Source organism: Stegodyphus dumicola, chromosome 7 (genome assembly GCF_044657685.1).
Source record: "Stegodyphus dumicola isolate Sdum_Otavi_A_Nest chromosome 7, ASM4465768v1".
NCBI classification, from domain to species: domain Eukaryota; kingdom Metazoa; phylum Arthropoda; class Arachnida; order Araneae; family Eresidae; genus Stegodyphus; species Stegodyphus dumicola.
In genome coordinates this window covers 132405899-132428608 of record NC_140774.1, presented here as the reverse complement: position 1 = coordinate 132428608, position 22710 = coordinate 132405899, and the positions used below count along the sequence as shown (strand labels likewise).

General features: G+C 35.9%; 2 protein-coding genes across 2 annotated transcripts in view; one reads left to right on the top strand and one right to left on the bottom strand.

Moving 5' to 3' along the window:
• LOC118192038 (uncharacterized) overlaps positions 1 to 22710 on the bottom strand; it is a 60701-nt gene that overhangs the window by 13679 nt on the left and 24312 nt on the right. The window contains exons 3-8 of the mRNA XM_035362921.2: positions 16462 to 16581; positions 15208 to 15468; positions 9634 to 9807; positions 8338 to 8514; positions 7964 to 8161; positions 583 to 650 (exon numbers count right to left, since the gene is read on the bottom strand). Coding sequence (XP_035218812.1) covers positions 583 to 650; positions 7964 to 8161; positions 8338 to 8514; positions 9634 to 9807; positions 15208 to 15468; positions 16462 to 16581 — 998 coding nt within the window. The remainder of the gene's footprint in view (positions 1 to 582; positions 651 to 7963; positions 8162 to 8337; positions 8515 to 9633; positions 9808 to 15207; positions 15469 to 16461; positions 16582 to 22710) is intronic.
• Positions 1 to 22710, top strand: part of LOC118192039 (leucine-rich melanocyte differentiation-associated protein-like) — a 188810-nt gene that overhangs the window by 153463 nt on the left and 12637 nt on the right. The window lies entirely within an intron of this gene.

Below are 22710 nucleotides of genomic sequence, written 5' to 3'. Positions count from 1 at the left end.
TGAGGTTACAGTGATGTAGCCTTAGCATATGAAATTATTTTGGCGTGTTCATCCAAGTTTTTTATGAACATACTGCTGTCGTAAGTTCAGCGTCCTGTAGGGATTTTGGAGTCACAAAACATTTTCGAAATGATCACATGTGAAAATCCAGAGTTAGCATCTACCTCTGAAATGGTACGATTCATATCCAAGCACTGATTACTATCCATACCCAGATAATCTGAGCCTAGAGCTGCAGGTTTAAGGCTACCCTGAAATTTTCCTACAACTTCTTAAAGCTCTGTTTCCCACTGAACAAAGAAACATCTGAAATAACTCAGTATTCAAGGCGCCAGATTATTCTAATTTAGCATTATCCACCTCACGAGCTCCAACTAAACATTATTAAAATTGTTTGAATCGTAAAACATTCAAAGTGAAAATCTGTAAACTACGCTCCGAAAACGGCACGTTTGTATAAATTTTTATTATTTACGATACGTTTCCAGTAACATGCACAGGCAATGTTATTGTATATTCTGCACTACACAAGTTTTTGGCATTTCAGGAAATATTCACATTACTTAACTTGAATTCACTTACTTCAGTTCCGATTCAGATTTAGGTGCAGTTTCATTTTTAGTTTCGTCTTCTCTTTCAGCGATGTAAACCTGTTTGATAAACATACATTAAAAAAGGCAAAACCACATTATTGCTCTCGAAAACATTTTTCTAATGGAATATTATTTTCAGTGTTGTTCACATAACGTACAAGTAGATAAATATATATATTAGATACTTTAAGTACTCTTATAATGACCAACATTCTAAGATCATTCCTGTGAAAGTGACTAGTATTTATGTGAATTAAAAGGACAATGATACTGCACATCACGGATATTCATGTTATCTTAACAGCATCCACAGAAGACTGAACATCAAAATCATTTGGAAATGTGAGAGTCATCTTAAGAAGATTTTACGGAATCGTTCAGTTCATTTGTTCTATTGAATGTAAGAATTAATTAGAACTTTTTTGCTTCCAATTTATATTCCAAAGTGATACAAAAGATTCCTGAACTGCATTCGTCCATCACCCATTTTAAAAACCAAGGAAAACCCAATATGATACGCCATTTCGGGTGGTATAAAGAAAGTAGGACTAATATCAAAACAGACAAAGTTATGTTAGAGTGCAGTCCTAATATACAAACTTAATTCGTTCCTGAAGATAGTTCGTCATCCGAAATATTTGCAAACGAATTTTCCCATATGAGTTAATGCAAAATGAATTAATCCTTTTCCAGACTCTAAATAGTTGTTTAGGAAAGAATAGAACCAATGGATTTCATTAAATCTAATACCTACACAACAATATTAACATACACACACACACACACACACACATATATATAACAAACATTCTCAATTCGTAAAAGCAAATTTAAAGTTATACATTGCTTATCACAGTACGAAATACAAAAAATATCAAAACTTGAATTAAATTTTATTGTTTGAAATGAATATCTTATTTCGTAAAAAAACATCAGATAACTGCTTTTTATGTTTTTTTTTTTTTTTTCCTTTCCATTTCTCTTAACACCGCTTGCCTAAACTTGAGAATCGTTGAGCCTTTATTCCATTAAAAATTTATCTACTGTGATTTCTTTCTATTTAGGTTTTAAAATGTTTTTAAAGCAAGTAATTACAAATATTGATGGAATTTTCAAACGGCTTTATCAGGGTGATAATGTTGTATGAATCTTTGCACCTTTTCCCATTTTACTTTAAATTTAGCGGATCAGATAGCCAGGAACTCCTCTCTTTTCGTCTTCTTCATCTAAAGACATTTCCTTCAACTGCATTTTTGTCGTATCATTTGTTGCCGGCTTACTTGTTGTTATCTTGAGACATCGTTGGTCATACAAGAAATTTTCCGTTTGGAAATTTTTTTTTGTGATCTAAGGCGTTCGTGAACCAAGGTTCCATTGCAATTCCATGCAACGCATTAAATATAGTTACATAAAGTTAATCAACAAAGTAATTTTTAAGAAACAGAATTGAAATTTTCATGCGCTTGTTTTACGACAGAATGCTCTAAATTTAGAAATCTCTCTCTCCTTTTTTTTTTTTTTTTTTTTTTGTCTTTTTACGAAAAGGTTGGGAAAAAAATGAAGAAAAAAGAGCAAAGCAACAAAACCAAGTGGTGTAAACGATCAGAGATATCATTTCTTGGGTCATTTCCAAATCTTATTTGTTCGCACTTTATTGACCGGAACATGGAGAGCTCTTTTTATCGTAGTGATTTTGTAGCAAATCATGCAGTTCATTAATAACGCAGTTAAGCATTCAATAGCTGCATTACACCTTTGTTATTTATCAACAAAATAATACTGAAAATATTTACATTGACAAATATGCTCTACTTATAACAAAGAATTTAAACTGAAATCTAAATGCCTCCAGTTTCGTAGTAATGAAAAATAATTCGAGTAAAAGTAAACGAGCAATAATTTAAATTGTAATGGTGTATTAATGTCACTATTATGGATTCTTCAATGCGCTTAAAGATATGATGCACAACAATTTGACAATAAGATGGAAATTACAATCAAAAGAAAATTAATGCGATGCATTAAAAAAAAGAGAAACTTTAAGAGAGTGATCTCTTTTTTTTTCTTCTTGTGATACGAAACATCAAAAGAATGCAGTATAAGTATATATATAGTACATATAGTATAAGGTATTTCTCCCACCTTCTTCGAGTGCCTTCGTGGTGTAGTGGTTTTGCACGCTGGGCCGGTATTCCAGAGGTCCGTGGTTCGATTCCCGACGAAGCCGTTGCATATTTTTCATCTTGCTTGTTTCCAAAAAAATAACCTAATGTCTCTACAGTGGCGCCCGAACTAAAAAGGGTTTGGATGATGATTCTCCTCACCCAGGATTTGGCGATTGTGTCCCATAAAAACCTCAGTTTCCCTTTAAAAGGATGAGTATGTAAGGTATTTCTTCCACCTTCTTAGCGTGCCTTCGTGGTGTAGTGGTTTTGCACGCTGGTCCGGTATTCCAGAGGTCCATGGTTCGATCCCCGGTAAAGGCGTTGCATATTTTTCCTCTTGCTTGATTCCAAAAAAATAACCTAATGTCTCTACAATTGTATTCAAATTAAATATAACAGGCACTAATTTTCAAGAACATGTAACTTAGGAACTATGCGTGATTGGACACGAAAGATTTATGACCTTTTTAATGCCATATGTTTTCAAAAACTGTATATTTTAAGAAAAATCTTTGCATCAAATCAAGTTTGAGTTCCCAAATGCTAAAGTTTACGATATTGCAAAATATTTAATAAAAATATGATTCACAGCGAATCATTTTCAAACAATCGCTTCTCTAAGATCATCAATTCTAAAAGTTACTTGTACTTTTGAGGTCGTATAAAATATCGATTGGGAATTTTATGCTAAGCATAACGTTAAGCATCGCATTCAACTTAAAAATGCATTTATAGTCCTCATCGTACAAATATAAAAAACTAGATTAAGAGGATAGATAATCCCAGTATTACCTTTTGTAATCTGCAATATCTAATTATTATCATCGACAACATTACGCATCTTTTACCTCGAAATACTTTTTGGAATATATCAAATAATTATAAAATTATACATTTTCCTTTACTTAAATGTATTGTAAATCATGCAGGTAGTTGACAGAGAACTGGTTTATCATAAAGTAAAATACAACATCAGCATCAGTACAATAAGCATAACAGAAATTTATCGGATATACTAAGGTAGCAAAAAGGCTTCACTTTGAAGATGAGCAGGGAAAGGGTACGTCAGACTTTGATTGGATATGTCAAACTTTTATTTTCTTTCTTGCACTTATTACTACGCATTTAAGATAAAGAGACGTTAAAGATTGTCTATATCAATAAATAATCTAAAATAAATATTTAGAAGTTGATTAGTTAGGCTCTAACTCCTGCTGTGGATACAAGTAAATTAGCTAGCTCAAATTTTAATAAAAAAAGGTGTTATCAAAATTCCAAAGTGAATTATCACTACAACAATTTCTCAGTTTAAGTAAACAGACACATGCGACATGCGACATGCGACGGGGGACGTGGGCACCACCCCTTTACCGTCGGTTAATTGGTGTAGCGCCACGTCCACCAATATCTAGAGTTGAACCTTGAGTCTTTCAAAAGAGCAATTACATGGCCATACAAGGGCTGTTAATATTTAGTATTACATTCTTGTTTGCTGGTTAACATATTCTATGGATAACGTGATTTACAGAGTTACATACTGACTTTGTCTCTCATTTCCGGCATACAATGCATATGCATTACCTGAATTACATTAATCTTACATTGCGTTGGATTACTTTTGTGTACAGTTACAGTTTTTAGCTGTATATTTCAATAAATATACCTACATTACTTGTAGATTGCATATAAATACAGTTTGCATGTACAGTTACATATGCCAATATTACATGTGCCTTGCGTTACATTATTTTTATATACATACATAGTCAGGCACGCCTGCTTCACATATTACTTAATTTTACCTACACTGCTTAAACTTAGGTTACATATACTTGCAGTTGCATATAGATACATACAGATACATTCTGATTAATTTTTTAGATACAAATATTTACAAACATAATAGTCTTACAGGTTACTTACATTACATGTTATTTGGGTACTTATTGCATAATTTTCCAGTACATGAAATAGACATTCCAATACATACATTGCTTTGCGTTAGACATCCTATATCCCTTATTCATAATACAAAACATATATGTTACCCATGCATTTTTATTAGACATTTCTGCATTTATATTGCATTACTTTAAATTGCATAACTTACTTATACATAGCTTACTGATACACAAAAATATTTACATATATTACACTCCCTTACATTACTTTGCTTACAGATATATGCACTTTCATACATTCGTTATGCCTACATTATATATCGGTTCATTATATATGGTCTTACGGTATAATTTGCCGAAATTTATTTACACAGTACATGCACATTGTTAAATGCAACTGACTTTCCAGGTATGAATACATGCAGTCTTTATACTGTGAGTTTCTAGTCTACATTATAGTTTCTTACAATTCACTTGAATGACAGTTTTCCTACATTGCAATACATGTCCTTTTTAAAATGCTTAAGTTGTTTTTACATGCTGGGTTGTTCTATGGCTGACACAAGTCTGTATCTAAGTCGGACAGTCTGTCCATCAACTGTACCAGCTTTTTAATAAAGTGCCGCTGTTTTATCATATATTTACAGAACGGCTGGCGATTTGTTTCAGGGAGATTGATATGCAGTCCTTCTGTTAATGGGCATGACGTTAGATAGTGCTCTGGTGAGCCTGAGTCGCCGCATGCACATTGACTTGTGTGACTTATGCCACGCTTGAAGAAATATTCCGGGTAGGGCCCATGCCCGGAAATGAACCTTACCAACTGTGCGTTCGCTACATTTCGGCTAGTGTCCACATAGCCGATGAAGTAGTGGGTCCTTCTCCCTGTGGTGCTTTGGTCCCATTCGTTCTGCCACATGCCAGTAGCCCTTAGGCGTAGTGTCTTCTTTAAATACGAATGCGGCCATGGGATGATAATTGGTGCATCAGGCGGGTCAGTTGTTGCCTCTTTGGCGAGTTGGTCGGCAAGTTCATTGCCATAGTGGCCAACATGAGCCTTTATCCACTCTAATTTTGTGCGGTACTGGGGGTTACTTCTAAGATCTCTCTGGATTCCCTGTATAATCTCCGAGGGATGATCTGCATTCCAAATGGCATATAACGATGATAAACTGTCCGTTTTAATGGTGACATGGCTATGCTGGTGCGAGTGCAGGTAGCGAATCGCTTGTGCAATTGCCACTGCTTCGCTTTGAAAGACACTGTTATGTTGTCTTAACTGTCCCTTCCATTTCTCGATTGCGTTGTCTTGTTTCGTGGCGACATAGGCGCATCCCACTCTTTCGTCCAATCTAGACCCGTCTGTATAGATGGTCATTTCCCTTGAGTGATGAGTTGCAGTGGGATTAATTGAGATAAGTATCCCTTTGCCTTTCTCTGCCGGGTGGACGTCAAGAGGGCAGAAGTTTGTTTCGTACTCATCCGGGTAGTATGTTTCATCATCAAAAGTAACTGCCTTCTTAAGTTGCAAAATGTGTTGGCGTGCTGCCTCCTCCTCAACCCGGATGTGCAGGGGAAGGAGACCAGCAAGTACGTTAATGGCATCGGTGGAGGTGGTGCGGTAGGCCCGTGTGATTCCCAATGCGAATGGTCGTTGTATGCTGTTAAGATGTCTGACCTTCCTTCCTTGCATTGGGTAGGCCCATACTGAGGCAGCATACGTCACTATCTTCTCGATGACTGTCGTGTACAATACCTTTTGAATATGGGGGTTAAGACCCCATTTGTGACCATAAAAGAGTTTCATTTGTTTGGCTATGGCTGCCGTCCGGAGTTTGAGATCCTGCACGTCAGGGATCCAGGTCATCTTATGATCAAAAGTGACCCCTAAATATCTTAGCTGGTCCACTATCTGCAGACGTTGGTTGTTAATCTTTATGGTGGGGCGTCTTACTAAGGATCCTCCTTTTTTCGGAATTAAAAGGACTTTTGACTTATGTTCTGCAATTGTGAGTTTAAGTTTGGTACACTGGTCATGAAAGATCGCGCAAACTTCATTGCAATTTTTCTGTAATTTTTCTCGCGTGGCACCCTTTACAATAAGCGCCGCGTCATCCGCGTATGCAATGATTTTAGTGTGCGCCGGCCACGTCGCTGACAGTACTTCATTGAACGTTAAGTTCCATAAATGCAGCCCGGCGCACGATCCTTGCGGACATCCTCTAGTTTGCACCTTTTCGATAATGCCTGCATTATGCACCGCTAATAGCTTCCGATCCTGCAGGTAGTTGCTTATTATACTATATATGTTACTTGGGCAATTGGCCCTTCGTAATGCCTGCTTGATAGCCGGCCACCACAGCGTATCGAAAGCATTCTTTAGGTCTATGCTGACCATAGCCGTGTGGTGGCCGCTGTGTCTATTTTCCAGAATTGTCTCCTTTATATTATGGAGAGCATGCACCGTCGATGAACCAGTCCTGAAGCCATATTGGCTGCTGCTGAGATAACCGTTGAGATGCAAGTGGTGGCGCAGTCTGTTGATGATTAGCTTTAAAGCCTTTCAGATTTATTCTACGTCACCACTTGAGTGGGATTAAATTAAAAGGTCCAAAAAAGTTACCAGTTAGCCGGGCCTGGCTTAAAACACAAAAGTTCCTTTCACAATGGTTATAAATGCAACAATTCAAATCTGATTCTTCAAAGATTAAATCTAAATTCAGATCTTGTCTAGAGATTAAAAGCTAGTCTAGCCTTCCGCAGAATTCAAGCTTACCACTTACCAAAATCTAATCTATATTTAATCTACAAGATCGACATTAAGACTACCGGTAGAGTCGCCGACAGACTTTATTTTAACCAGCAAGGCAGCATGGGACCGCAAGCACACCTATTCATAATTCCCTAAATCTTAACAGTAAAACTGTTTGCCACTCAAATCTGCATAAATGTTGGCATGAGCGAATCTTGTGGCAAAAGGAGGCAGAAAGGAAAGAAGTAAATTAAATAACATTTAGTTCATAAAACGTAAATGCCACAAGACAAAGTTTATCGTTACAATATATCTTAAAGATACTTTCTAATCTTACTTTAAGTGAAACTATCATTTGTTCATGTTACACATAACATAAATTATGGAGATGCCATATCAACCCATTCTCCAGGAGACGAAACCTTAACGAACTATTATTTTACAGAGGTTTGAGACACGCGGCCACTAAAGGACACAGAAACAATTGTAGCAACACTTGCTAAGATTAAAACACTTCCAAACGGAAAGAAATTGAAAGGAAAATTTGCTTACCACTAGCGGAGTCGAGTTTTTCAGGGTTTCTAAAAGCGAATCTTTATCGTTCATGATTTCTTTCAATTGAAGGAGCAAACTGATGCTAATCCCGTGTTTTGTTTGTATTTTTCTTAAATTTTCTTTAAATTTCCTGTTTTCATCTTCGTACATTAAAGTTTGACGATCGACCATATCTTGAAGATGAGCTTGTTGACTCTGAAATAAAAAGAAAAAACTTACATTCTAAACCTTTATGCTACAATTTATATCTCAAATGAGATACGGAATTTCTTTATATATAAGATTGTTTTTTAAAGTTTGGGAATAATACGATGTCATGTAATACTGTTTAGGTTTCTCAAGAACTTTGTTGACGTATTAATAGAACTCACGTTTAGTGCTTCAATGAGCATTTTATCATCATTAGTTTTGCTTATAATCCCAGACAAATCATCTTTTAGCATGGAGATTTCTGCAACTAATTGGTTGTTCCTAGTTTTCGATTCATCCAGTCTGCTTCTTAAATTGACTTTCTCAGTCTGCCGCTCACGCAGTTCTCTTTCCATTATCTAGAAAACAGAAATTTTATAAAAATCTTGGACTTAATTGATCTTTTTTATTATAAAACGAATTTGAAAAATAAAATCTAAAATATATTTTAGGCTTACATACGGTATTCCAACAAGAATAATATGGTTTTTAAACAAAATGGTAACATGTTTAAAATATTATCCCCCCTACAGGAAGAAAACACAGGAAGGCTTCAATGCTGCCACGTAGTCAACTCGTAACGTTATTTACAGAAAATAGAAATAAATATTTCTAATTACTATGTGAATTTTTGTATAATTACTAGATTATGACTCTAAAGTAATTGAACTTCGTGGGAATATTAATAATACATTTATAGCTCTTGGAAAACTTAAAAATTACTTTTAAATTTATTTCATCATGCTATATGTAATAAAAATTATAAATTAAAAATGTTAGGTACCAATAAACGACAAAAGGATATCACATAAGAACACTAAAAGAGGAAAAATATCAACCTCAAATTATTCTAAGTTACTTTTTTAACCGACCTCTCAAGGCAAGCAGCAAAAGAAGTAAATTTTAAAATTAAAAATCTCAGTTAAGTAATCAAAATATTTTATGGTTTACATTTTATAATGAATATAAACTTTTTTTTTCACAAAATATAGATAGGTACAGAGAGATCATATAAAAAGTTAGATTTTGTAATTTTTACAAAGCTGATTTTTTTTAATTCAAAACTACCTAAACATGAATATTAACGCCATCTAAAAGACGTTGTCATTCAAAATATATGTCTGTAAACAGCGGTTGCGAAAATAAAGGTGGAGTAAAAATTTTATAGACACGATGTATATGCTTGCTCGCACTTGTGCATTCTTTGCAGGTAGGACTCTGTCGACAGCTGTATTCTGTACTACTGTGTTCTTTCTATATTTTAAGAAATGAACATTGACTACGACTTGAATACAACATTACGTTAAAATACTTAAAGCAGAGGATAAATTATTTTAAAATCAAACTCAGTATTCCCGGGAAATTTGTCTTAGAAGAATACTTATAAATTATAACAATTTTCAGAAACTGAACAACAGCAAGAGTTTCATAAATGTGCAAATGCGATTTCAAACTAAAGTTTATGATTGATTGCTTACCGGATATGTTTCTTGGATGTGTTGGTCATCTTTACTTTTTTCTACTAGCCTTTCTAGCTCCAAATGAAGCACTTTAGCTTGCTGTTTTAGTTCTTTGTTTTTGCATTTCCAGGCTTCAACTTTCTTCTTTTTCTCGAATGTTCTTGCTATTAAATCGTTAAGTTCCACCATGTTCTAATGAAGCAGATAAAATGCACAACTTCAAAATGTACTATTCATTTTCTTAAATTCTAGTTGTACAAATCAAATACGTTTAAAAATTCTAATTTGAAATGAAATTCTAATATAAAATACTTAGTAAATATAAATGCAATTTTATTTTAAAAAGAAGGCATAAAATGTTTCGAATCCGGAGAACTTTTAAATCAAACTTAACTCAACTACGGCTTCGTCAGGATTTGAACCAACGATCTTCTTCCAGCTGTTAGATGGACCTGCTAGCCTTTCATACTAAAGCGAGCACAAAACTATGCTTATTTCCTTACATTTTCTTTTTTTTTAAAGAGAGACAGGGAGAAGAACAAAACTCATCTCAGATGGTTACGAACTATCCTTCACTATATTTTTATTTCGGACGCTAATATTTTTTTAGTTATTAGTCTATTTTAGTTATTAGGTTATTATTTTTTTTTAAGAAAGAAGAATAAAAAAATCATTTGTACTACTTTCGCCAGAATTCAACCACAAATCTTCCAGCTGCTAGTTAGGTATGCTGATACCTTGAGACTACGAATGAGATAATTTCTTACATTCTTCCCCTATTTAATAGGGAAATAGGGAAGATACGAAACACACCCTACCAAATGCAAAAGGTAATTCGTGCACAACAGTGAATTATTAATTCGTCAATATGATGTGTGTGGACGCCATTGTGAAGACTATTTGATTTCCAGAGCTAACTTGAAGTATTTATGTCATGATAATATGAACAAAACGCAATAATTAATTTCAAAGTTTCGTTTTGTATTGATTTTAAATGAAAAGTCATGCAGTGCTTTCATTCGAAATCAACCGAAAATGGAATATGACTTCAATCCATCTTTGAAAACAAAATATTTTGTTCATATTCTTTATTTTGAATATGACTGCATAACTTTTTTTTCAGTACATATTCATAAAAATCTGATATCAATAGATTTTAATTTTGGGCTTTCATGCATATAGTTAATATAATGATGTGATATAAGCTCTGAATTTTAGTATTCTATCTGAAAGCTCAAGAACAATACTTTCTTCTTACTTCTTAAAGTACAGTATAACTACTTTTCAGCAATAACTCTTCATGATATGAATATGTTGTACTTTCTCCCTATTTCCCTATTCCCTTTCTGATGAATATTTTGTACTATATTTTTCTGAATTATATTCAGATTTGAGATTGAACTCATTCATTCCTTAGTTATACCATATAATATCCAAAGAACTACTCAATTTCAGTGCCAACATTGCGGAATATTTTTTTCCTCACACTTGAAAATAACTGAACCTGTATTCATGTAGCATCGAAACTCAGAGTACGTTCACAGATGGCAGTTCACAGTTCATTTTATGACGGTGTTAGATGCATTTAGGACGTCTTACACGAAGTGATAAAGTGGTGCGCATTACAACCGTTTTTTCTTGAAACATACATTTCAACGCACAGCGTTGTTACTTTTCGAAACGTTCTCAGCATTTGCAATAAAATTAGTCTTACATAACGTGTCAAAATGGATCATGTGGCAAATTTCAGAATGTTCCCACTATGTACTATAATGGACGTCCTACACGACGTGATAAAATTGTGCGTGTTACAACATGACAGCTAAACTAGTATTATGTGTTACAATTACGTTTTTAGAACGAACATTTCAGCATAAAACACAGGCATTTTTAAAAATATTTCCAGCAAAATAAGATACAATATACAAGCAATAAATAACCATCAAAAGAAGTTACACATGCACAAACAATACACAGCGTACTAATATAATATGTACTACAACCGTGTCCTCTGGGTACCCACATTCCATCGTACAAGCTGGTACTTCGAAGTACAAATATCTCTATCTCTTCAAAGTACAATATCTCTATCTCTTCAAAGTACAATATCTCTATCTCTTCAAAGTACAATATCTCTAAAATTCTAAAATAAAAATTGAGAAAAACTGAAAACAAATCTTTTCCTGCACACAAGCCAGCTTTAAAAAAATATTTAAGGGAGTAAGTATCCAAATTCTTTGGTGCGTTTTCATCTCAATTTAATGAAACACAGTTTTATTCAATAGAGTGAAGCCAGGTAAAAATGAACTAAAACGAAACACCATCAATTGATTTAGTAGTATAAATAACAAAAAATAAAATAAACATAATCTTTTTTCTATCTGATATACTATTTATAAAAAAGTCATATTTCGTTATTACAGTGCCTCTACGTTAAGACAGGCTGTACCAAATGTCTAAACAGCGGTCACGCAAAGTCGAGATATTCCGACATGGTGAGGTTTGAGCTCTGAGCTGCCTCTCCATGACATGCCAAATGCGCTATATTAGGTTAAGATTCGGCGAGTTAAGTAACCAGGACATAATTGGAATTCATCTTTATGCTCCTAGAATCACTTCAACACATTTCGAGCCTTGTGATATGGGGCGTTTTTCTGCAGGAAGATTCTATTTCCAGTTGGGAAGAGAGACGCCATATAAATGCGCAATTGATCCGCAGTTATATTCAGAGAGTCCGTAGCTTTCATAGCCTGTTCTACTACAACTAAGGGTTCCTCAGGTGCTCATGAGAACGTCCCCCAAAGCATAACACCGTCACTACCAGTCTTTGTATGACCTGCTGTACAAGGTAAGGAGCAACTATTCGCCTGGAAGACGGAGTACCCTGACATCATGAATAAGAAATCGTGATTCGTCCCACCAGGTAACTGTCTTCCATTTATTCATACAGTGTGTTACAGTCTCGATGTTTCCGGGCCTACTTACTGCAAGCGTAGTTAACGATGATTTTTAAGTTCTAATCACATTATGTTTCGACTACTCGGGACTGTATGTCGAAAGGAACAATTCTCAGAACCCGCACATTTCCAGGAAACCCACGTAGCTAGGTTACCATTTTCACTTACTACAAAGACTTGAACGCCAAACAGTAATCGATTCTCGCTCAGATTGGGATTTCGGTATCTTCAGAAGCAGAACTTCCCTCTGATTTGTTGACACTACCCGGGTCAGAGCTCCAGCCGAGATATTTTCGGTGAGGTTTGAAAAAATCCAGCGTATCCGCTACATCGTTTCCGTAGCTAGGCGGGACTTCACTTCCAGCGAAGCTCTTTTTTTCTGGTAATCCCCCCGTTTAAACCAGTGTTACCAAAATCTCGTTTGTCAGAAAAGTCCTGTGTAGCAGGGACGGTCGCTAGAAGTGATACTCCCTTTAGACAACAAAGGCACACAAGTGAGACGTCTGTTGCGAAATCCTATATCCAGCAGAGTCCGCTGAGCTGTATGTTCCAAAAACACATGCACTTGGATCTGCATTTTATTGGGCTGTCAGTTGAGCCGCTGTCTGGAGCCGATTTTGCTGCATCAAGCGGGATAGTCTCCGACGTCTTTTTTCTTTGATGAAGCGTGTACGTCCAACACTTTGGCGTCTACCGCTGGTTTTACCGTCATTTATCCAATTTACATAATACTAATAACAGTAGATCGTGAACAACCCACCAGTCTTGCAGTTTCAGTGATACTCCTGCCGAGTCTTCGGGGGATTACAATCTCCGTCTAGCAAATTCACTTGGATCAGCAGCCTTTCCTCATCACTCGCAAAAGTAAGTGCGAGAATGATTCCTTACCTTGTCCAACAGCAGTTAAATATCATTCCTACTTAATCTAATTCCCTTTGTGTCATCCAGACGAGTTCATTGAAAAACGTGAGGATGGTCATAATGTTTTCGCTCTTCAGTGTATACTCCTATTTTAAAAAAATGTTCGAGCATTTTTAAAATTAAATAAACTAATTTTGTGAAAATTACGAAATCTAACTTGCTATACATGCCTCCAATCCTTACACTTATGTTTAGGACAATTTTGCTCTTCTTATAAAAAATAAAATATAAAAAGTATGACTCCCATGCGTCGAAAATTGACTGAGATATTTATTATTAAATTCAGGGATCGCATCTATGAGCCGTAAACAAATGAAGAATGAAATGCATACATAACCAAAAATAAAATATCAATTTAGAAAAAGGTTTCTGATGTTAAGAGATTAAGTGGTGAGTATTTCTACACAGATTATTGTTAAAAGTATTTATCAATATAATTTTTTCAAAATGGAGACCTTATTACCAGAATCTTATAGAATTCATATTCTAGAAATCACTGGTAGGCTTCAGTTTTGACACGTACCAAACTCTTAATATTATTTGCGTTATTAAAGATAAAAATATTTGTAGTTTAATGAATGTTTTGTACGATAAGCAGATTTTTGATTCTGAAGTAATGAAACTTCACATGAATATTAATGAACTTGTTTCAGACTTAAAAATTACTTGCGTGAAAATCATTTCTGAATACCAAATGCAACAAAATGATGAATTAAAAACACTACATAATCAAAAAAGGCTATCATTGAATGGCATTTAAGGGGAAAAAATCAATCTCGAATTATTCTAATTTATTCAGTAACTAATCCCTCAATGTAAACTGAATATGAAATCAAAAGACGCAAATTAGAAATTAAATACCTCAGTCAGTTTTTATCGTATGGAACATTGTTGTAACAAGTACACATTTTCTTAAATGTAAGTGTAGAGGAAAATGTAAAAAGTCAGATTTTGTAATTTTTGCAAAATTGATTTCTTTGAATTTAAAAATACCAAAAACCTTGAGTATTTGCGTCATTTAAAAATTATTTTTTAAACTGGAACTATATGTTTACGACGAAAGGTAGTGAAAATAAAAGCGGGATAGGAATTTGTGGCCACGGTATGTATTGCAAAATCGGTTGCGGTCGCTTAGCTGCCAATCATTTAGCCGACTAGACATTTAGCCGACACGGACAATCAGTCGAGAGGGCATTTAGCCGAGAGGTACCTTTAGCCATCTAGGACATTTAACCGACAGGTACATTTAGCCAAAGGACATAGTATAACCGACATGGTTAATGTCATTTTTGCTAAATGTCAATGTTGGCTAAGTGTCCTTAGCTAAATGTCACTATCGACTAAATGCCCCTGTCATCTTAGTGTTCCGTTGGCTAAATATCAGTGACTAAGTCTACTTTTAGCTAAATTTCACTGTCGGCTAAATGGTCCTCCTCTCAGTGTCCTGTTGGCTAAATGTCAGATCTCGGCCAAATGCCATGGCAGCTAAGTATCCGTGTCGGCTAACTTCCCGTATCGGCAAAATGTCCTGTCAGTTATCTGCTGTGTTCGTCGGCTAAGTGTCATGGACCTTTATAAAATGTGCGATACATTTCCAAATCAAGAATGAATGTGTGCCATAATGTTAAAAACAAAATAGCGATTAAAACTCAATAACCGAATAAAATTACGTCTCGTATTTGCTGACAATAAGTTTCAAATGAGAAAGACTTGCCTGTCTAATATGTGGACTATTCACATCATGCTTTATTGTAATATCGTCAGCAGGGACTTCCTGTTTCATCTCACACTCTCCACATAGCTTATCTTCTGGGCATTCTCCTTCGAGTTCCTGAATTCGATTCTGAATCTTCTGGATCTGGTTTTTTAGAAATATAATCTTCTCTTGCCGCCCTTTATAAGTGGTGTCTACCCCTTGCATTAACAGAGATGGAAACTCAACTGAAACTCCACCAGCAATTTCCTTATTCATCACCTGCATTTATAAAAATGTATACTATCATTATATAATAAAAACTGGCTAATATCTAATTTATTTATGTTGCCAAGTTTCCGAAATGTTTACAAAGAATCTGGAAATTTTTAAAACAAATGCAGACCCTTCTTATCAAATTCAATATTTGCAATTAAAACACACAATTAACATTATTATTTACCAAGCTTCAGAGGGAAAAAATTTCATTGTAACAGCAGGAGATGGGCATTGCTGCACTCAGAGCCTGATTAAGACAATCTGGGTACATAGACACAGCGCTCCTTCAGGGTAATGCCGACTTTCCTTATTTTGTAAAGAGAAACAACAAGGAATTATAGGATGGATGATTTGGGGGGGGGGACTTTTTAAATTCTAGGCCCTATGTCCGAGTTTTGCAATCTAGGTGCAAAACTCGGACTAGTCAAGTTTACGCACTACTACAGAAAAATGTTGCGTTAGCTGGAAATGTCGCATTAGTTAGAATGGAGGTGTGAAGGAGTTTCTTTTTTGTAGGGGAATATTTTAGCTGCACAGAAATTCATAACGGAAATATCTGACGCGCATTATGAACTCAATATTTTCATGATACAGTATCACGACCAGCTTTAGTTAAAACTGTTAAGCAAAATTGAAGAGCTGTGGGAAAAGCAGTGTCATAACCAGTTACAATCAGATTGCTCCATCAGTTCAAAAACGGCCATACTTTCGATCAGCAAAGGTAATCAGCGTCAGAGACAGAAGATATCGTACCGCAATTTAATGAAATTCACAACGGTAGTTGTGTGACAGTATTAGTACTTGTATTGAAGTTGGTTGTGATTGCTTTAAAAAATAATGTGATATATCTGTGTTATATTATATTGCTGTGAGATATTGAATGATTTTTTTTTAAATATAACTTATTCTGAATCCCTTTGTAAATGAAAATAATTACATGACTTCGCACTGCATTCTTGAACTTTTCCTACAACTTAAATTATATGTTCATCTTACCTTTTTGGCTACCAACAGTTCCTTCCGAAGCATTTGGTTTTGATTCTGACAGTCGAGAAGCCTAAATTTCAATCGATGCATTTTTTCTCGAAGCTCCTTTAGAACATTTTCTTCTTCGCTCTAGAAGAGAAACACTATCAGAAAATAAAAAGTACTAGAGACTACTCCAAATCAGACTGAAAACGCAAAAATCATCTGACGTCCAAACAAAATATAAAGTAACTGAAGTTTAAAAAATTATAACATTCATAGCACGTTTTCTTGTTTCTCAAAATTATTTCTCGAGGCATAAAAACAGTATAAAATTTGGCTCGGAACTTTCCCTTTCACTAACTTTTGTTGCCATGTTTATTTTGCAAAAACAAAAAATACATGTCCTTATAAACTGTATCAATGTTAAGAGAAAAAATCTGATGTGTACACCACATGACTTTCTTGTACGGATATTAAATTTGTAAAGTTCCTCACTTTGTAAATCTTAAGTTAGAGTTGAACGTGAAGAATCTTAAGAACTGATAAGCGAATAATCGCTTGAGTTCGTGTGACAGGAATCAACAAGATGGAAGGGTAAATAACCCTTTATTATTCAAATAAGATTTAACACAACTCCGTCTTAGAGTGTACAATAAAAGCCGACACTTGGGCTTGAACTTAAAAGCTTGAATTAAATTAAAACTAATCTAAAGAGATATAGCCGAAGCTATCAAGATTCTAACCGAGTTGGCCCCTTAACGCTAATTGACTGCGAAGTTATCAAGGGCCTAAGTACGACCGAGCGTAATAATAGCCTACGAGAGAGTAGCCTAAAAAGGCGGACGCGTGCAGACAGAATACCTAGTAAGTCTCTCGCTAAGACCGAAGAACTTCGTGGTTAAGTACCGCTCTTCCTCATTATGTATTCAGACGTGATTCTAAAACAGGAGGCCTTGTTCTAAAACTACGTTCTGGCCGGAAGTCGTAAGTTGAAGTTAAGAATCGACAGGAAAATGAACTTTAACTTAAAATTTAACTCTTAATAAAATTAACATAAACCTTACAAATTATACGCAATTTTTCTGCAGTTCATTTAAACATATTAATACGAAATGTACAGGCGCGGTGAGATAGCTTTCCCGCGAAGCAGTTTTAGGGTTGCCATAAAATGGTAAGGGAAGGCAAAGTTGCCAGATTTGGCGAAAAATCGCCCATTTGGCGAAAAATTGGCGATATTCCATGGATGAATGGAGAACCTTCTGCAACGAATTCTTACCGGTTTAGTTACCGGTTTAGTCTTACCGGTTAGCCGTGCTCTGTGTGTCGTCGAGTGCATCGCGAGTTGTAGCGCGGAGAGTCTCGAGAGTACGTGGAGTTCCGAAAACGACCGAGCAGAGTCGGGAGCTGTACTCTGCTTTGCAGTGAAGCTGTCTCCATCGTTATTGCCTGACAGTGTGAAGGCTGTGTCGCTGATTTTTCCAGCGTGTTTATTGTCGATCTTCTACCCCTGTAAAAGTGACTTTGGAGATGTCGTGATTAATATTGGCTAAATAAAATGTGTTTCGATACTTCATCATCAAGTGTTGTCATTATTCACTCCAAATCCACACGAACCCCGTACGAATGTGAAGGAAGAAAATAACGTAACAACTGGTGTCAGAAAAAAAAAACGCAACAATATTGAATTAACAGTTAACGAATTTTGAATTAAATCTACTTCGTCGATAGCGCATAAACCACAATAGAATAAATGAATAAATGCACTCTTTAGTTCACTGCATTTATTTACCATAGCGACACTTCCGCGCTACGTTCACTTAACAACATTAACATTAATTTTATAACTTTGAGTGCAGAAAAATTATATCATCTGAAGAATTACCGATGAATTATCAAATATTATAATACATATAAAACAATGTATAAAAGAAATTAAACAAATAGAAAATAAACAGTTTTTTGCAGGCGATTCAGCGCCACTTCCCTAATGCGCATGCTCTACTAATTAATTCAGTTCTCACTTCGCGGCAAGGCAAAAATATATAAAAATTCAAAATATTTTCTTTAAAATTTGAAAGATTATAGAAAAACATAAAACACTAAATTCAGTTAAAACAATTAAAAAATATTTTTATAATTAAAATTACAGTTTCTATGCCAAAACAAGCTAATAACTTAAATGACAATTCCAGAATGAAATTAAGCATAATTTAATTCGCAATAATAAAAGAAGATGTTACTTTGTTATTGCGAAGCTTACTTTCTCTAGATTGGCAACAAATCGAATATTCTGCTAAGTGTAAACAAACATGGCTGCCATGGTAATAAAAAATTAGGCTTAGCCGCACTTAAAAAAAAACTTTTAAACTGTTGATAATTCCGCAGTTATGGCATGCAAGTTAAATAAGACATAAAACTCTTAACCAGAAAGCAAAAAATGCACAATTTAAAAATGTATAAGAATAAAGAAACTGAGCTCACTGAGCCAAGTAACAGAGTGGATACATACACTCTTTTGCAAAAAAATCGAAGCACCATGAAGAAAGGGGTTGTTTTTGATAAAATTGAATATGTGTATAGAGCTCACACACAGATAATAAAATGATTAAAAATCAAGGCCATAGTACCTGTTCACGGCTCACAATCAGCCATTGAGTGTTCAAATTTGTAGTTCGTCAAACCGCCCCTGGTGACAATGCATGCTTGTATTCGTCGAGACAAAGAGTGGTACAGATTCCTAATGTCACCCTGCGACACATTCTGCCAGGCATTCATCACTTGTCGCTCCATATCTGCGATAATTTGTGTTGCCCGAATCTGGCGGCCTACCATGTCCCAGGCATGCTCGATTGGTGAAAGGTATGGTGACCTCGCTGGCCAAGGAAGAGTGTCAATCGCACGGAGACAGTCAAGAGATATGCGAGCGGTATGTGGCCTGGCATTATCTTGTTGGAAAATGGCCCCAGGATGACATGCCATGAAGGGTAATGCAACCGGCCGCAGGATGGTATCAACATATCTTCCAGCTGTTAAAGATGTACGGAGGATGACTAAAGATGACCTGCTGTCATAAGAAATAGCACCCCACACCAACACATTAGGGGTTATGGCTGTATGCCTTTGTAAAACAACGGCTGTTTGGGACCGCTCGCCTCTACCTCTCCTGACACGAACACGTCTGTCATCTGCTCCAAGAGTGGAGCTGGATTCATCGTTGAACACTATACGATGCAGTCTGATGGCAGCCATGATGATCGGCTGCGACACCACTCTAGACGACTCAGCCGATGTTGTGGGGTAAAAGGCAAACGTCTTAAATGCCTCTGTGAGCCTAACCCCGCCTCAGACAAGCGCCGTGAGATGGTGGACACGGGAGTTATAGACATGGCTGTAGTGCGTTGAATAGTCGACAATGATACCGTTGGGGCGGTTCGGGCCTGGCGAACAATCATCCTATCTTGCCTCGCAGTTGTGATCCTTGGCCTTCCAGAGCCTTCATTTCATCGGCAATTTCCTTGCAGCAACCATTGCTGCCAACATCTTTGCACAGCAGTGTCTGTATGCTGCAGGTGGCGGCCTATTGCTCGGTCCAGCTTCGCGCAACCCTATAATGCGACCACGTTCGAAGTTGTTTACTTGTCTGTAAGGTCTTCGATATCGTCGTACTGGCATCTTTAGTTGAATTACAATGGCAAGCAAAGATAAATTTTTCGCCTCTATTTCTGGTCTTATACTTTGCAAATTGCGCACTAGAAATGCGCGCTATGATCCCAATTCCTATTCATTTGCCTTGAAACTTTGATCATTTGCATGTTCGGTCAAGATGTTTTTGTATAGCAAATTTCGTCGTGACCGCAAAAGTCCTTGGTGCTTCGATTTTTTGCAAAAGAGTGTAGATATATATTTATATTTATATACTGTCGGCGATGCTGATTGCAACCAAAATGAGAGGTGCACATCTATGTGTTATAGCAGCACTATGCACAAAATTTCAGCGTTCTGAGGCTACAGGTATTTGAGTTATGTGAGATACGTATGTACACACGCCACGAATAGACTTCTTCAGAATTAATTTTGAATCAGTTTTATAATTTTTTGTGGGAAAAAGAGTCCTTTATTCTGTCCTTACGTACAGATATCACGCACAAACATCGTTAAATTGCATTTGATAGCGGTCAAAATGGATATTTTCGTTGAAATATGATACTCGAAATTTTTCGTGATTACTTATACTTCCTTTTTACTTCGTACAAGGAAGTAACAAAATCTGATGTGTACACCACATTACTTCCTTGTACAGAATATTAAATCATACGCATTTTTTTTTGCACTTCATTTAAATTTATTGGATTGAATTAAATCTACTTCGTCGATAACGCATAAACCACAATAGAATAAACGCACTCTTTCAAATTCACTATATTTGTTTACCATAGTGCCACGGCCCACCAACGGCAGAGCGGTAAGTCGCTGAAAACTGGTAATTCGGTCCGAGGTTCGAATCCCGCGAACGGGCTGGCTGCATGGGCGTTTTCGTGGTTTTCCCCATGTGTAACGTGTATATGAGCCAGTTTCCCTTAGATAGTCCTCCACGAAGTCATCCCTTCCCTTAGGCAGATAGCCCTAGTGTGCTTTGCCATAATTAAATACACCACACCATAGTGACAATCTGACGCTACGCTAAGTTCCCTTAAGAACGTTACATTTCATTTATTTTATAACTTAGATACTTTAATATACCGAAAGATTGCAGGATGCAACTTTGGCGGTTCTTGAATTAAAGCCCGAATAACACAGAAGAAACAACTTTCTGTGATAAAACAGCTTTTTTACATCCCTTGGGCGGCGTAGAAGCTTTCCGATCAGCAGTACCATTCTTGCGAATTTTAGGATAAAATTCACAGACTTTAAAAGAGGCCACGTGATTTTTGCCGCATCGAACACAAATGGGTTTGTCATCTTTCGAAGAGTACATGTATACGTGTATTACAAAACATTTGGCCATGGCCAAAACGTTGACATCTAAACGTAGCTATGATTGCTACGTTATTTTCGAATACTCACTCTAAGATTTAAGACATTATTGGTTTTCTTAGTGAATTGGGTAACCCTCAAAACAGGATAGCCAGCTTCACAAAGTTCAGTTTTGATTTCATCAATGCTGGAATCTTCGGTTGATCCTCTGATCACAATTTTGATCTGAGTCTCGGCTTTTGTTGTAGAAGTACTAAATTAACTTCGTTTTTCATAAATAACAGCTAAAGTTCCATCACAAAAGAGCAGAATCAAAGGTAATGATGATTTTTTTCTCTAGTAAGAGTACCATTACAGTCCGGCGGGGTACTTAAATAGCATTCGCGCTACATTTCCGAATGAAATTTTAGGCACAGATCTTCTTGGTCCTTTCCCCCAGAGTGAGTTAAATAAAAATCGTTTTCTTTTAATAATTGTAGATCATTTTTCAAAATGGACAGAAATTGTTCCACTTAAACGCGCGTCAGCCAAAACAGTCGCAGATGCATTCTTACACAGATACATTTTAAAATACGGTGCACCGATAAAAGTCATTAGCGATAACGGTAAACAATTCATTAGTCAAATATTTGAAAATATATGCACTGGACTTGGCATACGCCATATCAAAATGGTTCCGTATAGACCAGAGGCAAACATAACAGAAAGAGTTTATAAAAACATTGTAAAAATAATTCGAAGTTACGTTAGCACACATCACAAGCGCTGGGATGGCTACATAAATGAGTTAGCTTATGCTTTAAGAACGGCAAATCACGATACTACGGGAAAAACCCCAGCAGAATTATTTTTAGGACGAAAGTTAATTACGCCATTAGATAAATTATTCTTTGTGCAACAAAGAGAGCAAGAATTTAAACAGAAAGACGTGCAAACACTTATTGACCAGGCGGTTAAAAGCTCGGATACGGCAAGAAATAGGCAAAAATTATATTATGATAGAAAACGCCGTGAAGCAGATTTTAAAGTTGGGGATAAAGTGTTGAAGTGGAAATTTTCTTTATCAAGTGCCCCAGACAATTTTACTGCAAAGTTAGCTCCAAAATTTGAAGGCCCCTATGTAATTCAGGAAATCAAAGGAGTCGTATTGTACCTTAAGAACGAGAGAGGGGAAATCTGTAAAGCAAGTCCCGACCAGGTGAAAAAATATTATAATCAAAATGATTTTGAAATCCTTAAAAGTTTCTTGCAGGACTCAAGCGTAAAAGAAGTAGAAGGTCCAGAAGTAACGTCACCCGTTCC